This window comes from Diadema setosum, chromosome 21, assembly GCF_964275005.1.
Source record: "Diadema setosum chromosome 21, eeDiaSeto1, whole genome shotgun sequence".
Taxonomy (NCBI): Eukaryota; Metazoa; Echinodermata; class Echinoidea; order Diadematoida; family Diadematidae; genus Diadema; species Diadema setosum.
In genome coordinates this window covers 27,061,298-27,069,368 of record NC_092705.1, presented here as the reverse complement: position 1 = coordinate 27,069,368, position 8,071 = coordinate 27,061,298, and the positions used below count along the sequence as shown (strand labels likewise).

The 8,071-nt window shown below is 40.2% G+C and overlaps 1 protein-coding gene across 1 annotated transcript; it reads right to left on the bottom strand.

The window, feature by feature from the left end:
• Positions 1-6,692: 6,692 nt before the first annotated feature.
• On the bottom strand, positions 6,693-7,856 carry LOC140244445 (solute carrier family 35 member G1-like). The gene has a single exon (XM_072324085.1). It carries the CDS (start codon positions 7,854-7,856, stop codon positions 6,693-6,695), a length of 1,164 nt encoding a protein of 387 aa, XP_072180186.1.
• Between the last annotated feature and the right edge of the window lie 215 nt (positions 7,857-8,071).

Sequence of the window (8,071 nt, the reverse complement as noted above, 5' to 3'; positions counted from 1 at the left end):
AACCTATTGATTTCTTACTGTGTTTCACACCATATGGATCCATTCACTACTATGACTGGTGGAAAAATTGTATGGTGTGAAGCAACACATGAAGGTTAGGGGATAACATGTATACATACGTATTGTATATTGTGTGAGAGATTTACGACAAAGGGCATGATGGTAGGCAGTAAAATGGAGTGTATCCCTTTAATACTGTCATCAGTGCATGCACTGTGGAGAGAGTTTTGTATGTGAGGGAGGTGAAGAGGGAATTGTGCATCAAAAGATCACACACACACACACACACACACACACACACAAAATCCACCCAGCCACACACAGACACATACACACGCGCACACACACATAAAACGGTACTACACACATACAGTGAGAGATAGGATATGCATGCATATGGGATTGTATGGCATATTTTGAGGGGTTTTTTTATGCGCTAAGATTCTGAATTGTCTGGTCTTTCATTTGATATGGAAATTTTCTGTATTGCTTTTGTTTTTGTGTTGGTTATCATTATTTTAACCCTTTTTGTGCCAGGGACTTAGGGCAGTGTGTACAATGCTGTGGGTTTTTCTGTACCGATTTGGACCCAAACCACACACAAAGCATGGGCACAATTACCTAATTGACAAGCGCTTAAAGTCTGGTCCATTGATGGTATCATAACAACAATTTGAGACAATGAAAAGAAAACATGTTCACCCATTTGTCTCAGTTTCAGTGTAGTGTATTTTCATATTTCTCAAAAAATAAACAATACACTGGTAACACAAAAATTCATAACCTGCACAAAACACCTCTCATAAAAATATAAAGTGAATATATTGAACATTAACCGACATTATCCCTGATTTCAGATGTGAATGAGCAAAATGAGATAGATAGATAGATAGATAGATAGATAGATAGATATATTATATATAATATACTATAGAGAGAGAGAGGGAAGGATAGACACGAAGGAACTTATGAATAGCGAAAGTTTGGAGGAATTGCAAGTTCCACAGTAAATGTGAGTTCCCAAGGCAGTGTGTGTTCTAGAGGTGAAAATAATGTGAAATTGACCAAAAGGGATATTGAATCATATTTATCCCCTTCCAAAAACAAAACAAGACAAAACAAAACAACAAAAGAAGACAATAGAAAACAAAACGTGTCAACATGTGAGGCTATCCTTCACAAGAGTACTCGTGTCTTCAGTGAAAGTCCTTGGTTTTGCTGTTCTGATAAAAACCTTTGTTGACAAATACAAAAATACAATGGTAAATCTCTGTCGAGCTCCTTACAGGAACGTGGTATCGGAATTCTTCAGAATACTCGGCTTCGTGCTGAAAAGTCACTCCAATTTCAAATACATAAAAATAAAGGAGAATAAAACCCAGATATACATGTTGATTATGAGTGAACGCAACAATATTAGTAGAACACACAAGCGAAGTTTAAGGAAAGTCGGGCAATCGGTTTAGAAGTCATGATTTTTGAAAGATTCGGCGTAACTATTGCTGGATGAGAAGACTACTGCACTACAGTTCGTGACATCACGCATCTAAAACGATTAATGCACTCCCGTTATAACGAACACGGTTATAACGAAATTCTCGTTACAAGGAAATTAAAATTCAGGTCCAAAAATTATCATCCCTTAATCTTTAAACACTATACTGTTCGATATAACGAAATTTCATTCTAACGAAAGGAAACCACCGTGGACTTCGTTACAGCGGGAGTACACTGTATAATAAAATAAGAGCAAATTTGCAAAGCCGATGATGTACCACACAAAACGCCCACGGGCATGTCCGAAAAAAAAAAAAAAAACAAAGAAAGAAAGAAGACTTATTTTGTTTCATGGCAATGAATTGCAAAGTAGGGCCTACATGGGTTCATGCACTCTCCGCTAAAACTCATCATTGCTTGTACATTGCAACTCCGCAATAATTTACCGGGGAGGAAACAATGGTAATACAATCTATATCCACGTTTACTGAATTTAAAAAGAAATTTAGTGAAAATTGTGTGGAGATCAAAGATATTGTCTAATGAGAGCTGTGATAACACTACCTCACCTGACAGGCAGGTGAAATTCCTACTAATAGCTCTTTTCTAAACAACAACAACAACAACAACAACAACAACAACAACAACAACAACAACAACAACAACAACAACAACAACAACAACAACAACAACAACAACCACAACAACAACAACAACAACAACAACAACAACAACAACGACGACGACGCACGGGTGCAGATGTGAAAAATGCCACGATCTTTGTAATCATATCAAAATCTATTGACATCTCCATCGATTTTAATCGTTTGATTTAATCCACTTAATTAAACAAAATATGGCATGGTTTCCATCTTAATCGTCTTTTGTAATGTTAACATCTAAAAACCGAGAATTAGCTGATTACTGTACATTGGTGTTGTCATATATATTGCAGAGCGTATCAGGGCAATAACCCCCCCCCCCCCAGCTTAATACTGGAGAGTGATAAGGTTAGAGTAAAGATTAGGGTTAGGTTTAGGGTTAGAGTTTGGGTTAGGGTTAGGAGTAGGTTCAGGATTAGGATTAGGGTAAGAGTCAGGGGAAGGGTCAAGGGTATAATGTCCGGAGGGTTAATGCCCTCGACCCATTGCCCATGGAAATAAATTCAATTAAAGGAGACCTCCAGATGATTTTCAGACTTTTACATATGAACAACTATAAATTGGTTATACCGGGTACAGAGTTTCAGAATTTATAGTGATTGGGATGAGGAAAAAGAATGTTTTCAAAATTTATAACAAATCACTATGAACAAGGATGATGACATGACAGCCTCACTAAAGGAATGCACAAGTTGGGGCTCAAGGAAGCAGAACAAAAGAAGAAGGCATGCATACATTATCCACAGGTGAACTTGCAAACTGGCAGTATTGTAATGGGAATTACACTGCTACATTTCTGAAATATGTGAGGCTCCTACGTCATCATCATTGTTCAGTGTAATTTGTTTCAGGTTTTTCAAAGTATTTTTTCTCTGCTCAAGGACCACAATAAATTCCACAAATCTACACATGGAGCTGTTGATTTATGTACTACATGATGTGAAATTATGAAAATCGTCTGGAATGCCCCTTTAACCCTTTCTAAGCCAATGAGTAAAATGCAATGTGCACTAATTTCACACACAAACCTATGGTCAGGTATTATGATGTGGCAAGCAGAGGGTTAAGAATTAATTAAAGCTCAAGTTTTCATACCTTTGATATGGACAAATATAGCCTAGATGAAGTCAACATTTTAATTCAATGTCAGTTCAATTTTTTTTTTCCAGCACAAAATACGGCGTGTTTCATAACGTCTCCGTTTGGACATTTTTTGCAAGAGTTTTCTCGCTGTTTTGAGAGGTTTAGATAGAGATGGAAGTCGATACGGTACCTTCACATTTTGTTTGAACTTCACTGTCTACTTCCATCATAGACACATTAAGAAGGATGAACGTACGGTATTGACTCATACACTGAGTTCACAGTAGCAATAAGTCAAACATCATAATAAATAAATAATTTGGCGACCGTCTAGACGCCATAATTATGTAGTCATGTTTCACGAGTCCGTTTCACGTGTCACGAGTACATGTATACCCATCCATTGAGTTCGTGCCTTACTGAAAGAAGAAATTCTATGGCCATGTTTGACATATTTTCCTTCTTTGTCGTGCTAGGATGGAATGTACAGGAAGATAATTTTGTACACTAACCTAGGTGAACTAAGTTTCTTTTTTTTTCTTTACAAGTGAATAGAAAAATAAGTCTTCACAATTGAGAACGACTCTGTGCTACCCATGCAGAACGAATTGAGTTCGGGTTATACAGAAAAGAAATTCTCGCGTACCTCGTACTATTGTAAAGTTTTGTATGGTAAAGTATACAGTCATTTTTAAAAGCCATCGCTTATCCACTGACTGCTCATTCAGCACAGAAAAACTGCTTACTTTATCGGGGGGGGGGGGGTGGGGTACATTCAGGATCGCAGTAGAAGGGGAAAGGCGAAAGAGAGCCGCCACTGATCAGGTCATGGCTGTTGGTGCTTTTGAAAGCCTTCTGTAGCCTATTATGACTGTTGTTATTAATTACGTTTGTTGAATTAATATACATCTGCGCTTGAAAACCATCCACTTTAATTATTGTATTATTGTGTTACTAATTTTTCCGTATAAGGAACAATTATCAGCAGATTCTCGGTACAAATATGTCAAAAGAGGATAAAAAATGGCAAGTCTGCGTTTGTGTGCCAGTGGTATACGTGTACGTCAGAGCTTTCTGTAGTACTTCCCCAGAGAAAATGGACCGCACAAAATACAATCTTTCAAATATGCGTTAACTTTTACTACGATGACTGTTTCATGGTTTACTTATATCATTTGAGATCCTTTTAGCTGTTATATTAAGCACGGATGACATGGTTATGTGGCGAATTCTCAGCCACACGAAGTGTTCTATTGGTGTGAAGGAAATTAAATTATTTGGTGTTTAATTTTGAAAACGTCTAAATTACTCGTTGCACTCAGCACAAAGAGCATACAATTCTAAGAAGAATTCATAATCTATTTGATGAAAATCGGTTTTGAAATGACTGAGATATCAGGGGCGTCACCAGCTTTTTTTTTCAAGGGGGGGGGTGCGTTTATATATCTGGTTCCACTTCCGGGTTTCATCAGCTAACAAGCCCAAAAAAAAAAAGTTGGGGGGGGGGGGGCTTTAGCGGAACTTTTTGATTCCACTTCCGGGTTTCTTCAGCTGACAAGCAAAAAAAAAAAAAGAAAAAAAAAACCTTTTTTGTTAGGGTCTGAAGGGGGTGTGTTCGCAAAAACGCACCCCCACCCGTGACACCCATGGCTATCAAACCACGAACAACGACGAAGTAAAACAAAGTGATCCTAATAAAAGGCAAGACCCGCCTTTATAGAAACTCTTCGTTTTTTGGATGGCTCAGTCATTTCAAAACCAATTTTACTCAAATTTACTTTGAATTCTTCATAGAATTGTACGCTCTTTCATATATAGGTTCCTCATTCTAAAGAGTTGGAAACTTGAAGCCTCATCTCAACCAAAACTACACCATCCCTTTTAATGATCGAAATCAAACTTGAAGATTGTTAACGAAACTTGATTTATGAAAAAAAAAATCATGTTTTGTTGTTGGTGGTGTTTTTTTCCTCTAACGGCATATTGCGAAAGATTTCATCCTTGTAATTACGCAGAACCTACTCTATACTTCTACCAACACAAAACATTACATCGCAATAAGTTGGAATTGGAATGACATAGATTTTATGTTGCGCTTGATACAATAATTCTTATGGACATCACTTTTCTCATCGAAACATGACGGAAGTCAACCATTCGCGACAAAATATAGTTTATTGGTCTACCATTTGGCAACTTGAAATAGTGCTACGAACAGTAGGCCTAAATGGTTAATAAGATTCTATTCTGCCTACATTCAGGGAAGACGGGAGGGTTTGTTTGCTTGTTTCAACTAGTGTTCATTTCCATCTGAGAAGATTGCTAGATAGCCCATATTCAACTACGCTAAGCTGGTCTTCCATGGGGTCCAGTTGGATGTGCGGTGGGACCACTTCACACCGGGTGAAACACCCTGCTCTTTGAATGAATGAATGAAACGGGGTCTTTTACGTGCATGAGTTGTGACTCTCTCATACACGGGACCTTCATTTTATGTCCTATCCGAGGGACAGAGTGTTTTGTCTCTTGCTAGAGGGGACGGTATGATTACACACAACATTGCTCAGTCCAGTCTCGGGTTCGAACCGGGACCTTAGGATCGTGAGGCAGACGCGCTACCGACTGAGCCAAGTTGCCGCCCTGTGGGAGGGGATGGGGCTGCTGCGGCCAACTTATAATTATTACTAGTCGTATATAGGCAAAAACTTAGACGTCAATTGTCATTAGGCAAATAGCAATCCTTATTCGATCAGTAATCATTTTGACATTTGCTCCTAACAAGCGGTTCAAACGGTTTGTTATAAATTCATATTCTTAACAAAATTGTTGTATTCTCAAACTCTTGACAACAAGAATATACAAGATCTATATAGATCTTACATAAGTATTCAGTTTTAGTGCGGATATAGGGATAGATAGACGAACGTTTTCAAACTGTGGCAACGTACGTGGATAATGCTAATAATAATCTTTCATCCAAAGTAACCTTTCTATTATCAGCACTGCGTTCTCAGCACCCCCGCTTAAACAGATTTTCATCATTAGCCCAGCGTTTCCATATCGCAGGCAGGCCTACCTGTATACCAAAATGTTTCAAGACGAGCGCACATGCTCAAATATGTTTTTTCAATGGACGTAAACAAGCACATTTGGGGGGATCCGAACCTCAAACCTACACGGAGACTCCACGCAGAACATTTTCCTCTTTACCAAAGGCTCTCTCGGACGATATGAAAGTGCAAACAACCAGTAAAAACAATAAAGTTTAGTTATTGCCACTATTCAAACGGCTGAGAGATTTATTGTGGTAACAGGTTTAATTGCACCCTGTAGCCGCAAGACGTCCATTTTGCTGATCCTGTTATACATTATTCACAGTTGCTTATAAGGATCCGTGTTTGCAGTGTCACTCGGTGGTTTTAAAACCTAGTTTCATTTTCTTTTTTTTTATCATGAATTTTTCCCGTCGGATCTCATTTTCAAACATGATGCAGTGACATTCCCAATGGCGCTGCTCACTATCAGACAAGCCCCGAATATTGCGAAGCCGTTGGGAGACTCGCGCAGTATCACGACATCCAAGATAAAGGCGAAAAAGACGGAGCTAGCCCGAATAATGTTGAATGATCCTGCGCTCTCTACCTCCAGGGCCAGAGTCGTGGCATGAACTCCCAGACAGCCTAGGATCCCGATCAGCACAACGAGCACGCGATCCCTTCCGCATCGCGGGACGCTCCAGTCCGCGAGTGCCGTCGTCGTGGCGGAGCTCACTATCGAGGCAATACAGGCGAAGACAAAGACGATGAGCTGCGCATGAACTTTCATGTTCGAGATCGGCTTCTGGATGACATACGCAATCGCGTTGAGCACGGCCACGGAGAGGGCCATCACGGCTCCCAACCACGTGTCCGTGGTCCCCTGGTTGCCGGTGGCGCCAAAGAGAACAGGTGGCTGCATGACAAAGACGATACCAGCCACGGTACCGAATGAGCAAATCACCTTGGCAACGGAGCAACTCTCCTTGACGCACACGCGCTCGAAGGCAATAGTGAATAGAGGTGAAGTGAGGATCAGCGAATTGGCAGTGGATAGCTCAAGTAGTTGAAAAGCCTTGAAGTAGCACAGGAATCCAAAGGCTCCAGCTAGTCCCCGTATAATCAGAAATGCCCAAGCTTTTCTTGGGATGTTCGAAAGCGGCAATTTGTTCCAGATCAATATTGGTGCCGAGGAGGCAGCTAACATGACGCTAAAATAAGCGTTCAACGCGTTGGAAGAAACCCTGCCGGCCAGCTGCTTGGTCATCAACTGAAGAATCAGGTAGAAAAATACAGCTGCAAAGGCTAAAAGTATCCCTCTGTATTGATATACGATGTTTCCCCTGACCAATTGATGTGATGTTAATTTCTGCGAAGAGTTGGGTTTCTCATGATCGACGCTGAAAAGTTGTGCTCGTTCCTCTACAGAACTAAACTCGCCTTGTTTCCCTGTCCTCCTGTGTTGTTCAGGTGCAACATGGCCGGAGAGTGGCGCAGTGAAGTCACCGGCTTTTGCTTCTCCTCCTCCTCCTCCTCCTCCTCCTCCTCCTCCTCCCGTGTTCTTCTCAAACTCCGACATGCTGAGGAGAGACAATCGAGGGAAGAATGAAACAAGTTAGTTAGTAGCGGGTCACGTAGCTGATATGAAATGAAAGCAACGCACAAAAAACATTCATAAAATCGTGAAAGTTTCACAGACATCAAAACGATGTTACTCACATACAACAGACTCTTGATCAAAATATGACACTTCTTATAATGCACGAAGCACGGGAGTGTGGCATACAGTACGTA

What these genes read in the sequence shown, in the direction of transcription:
- LOC140244445 (XM_072324085.1), bottom strand. Translation starts at nt 7,856, where the DNA reads ATGTCGGAGTTTGAGAAGAACACGGGAGGAGGAGGAGGAGGAGGAGGA.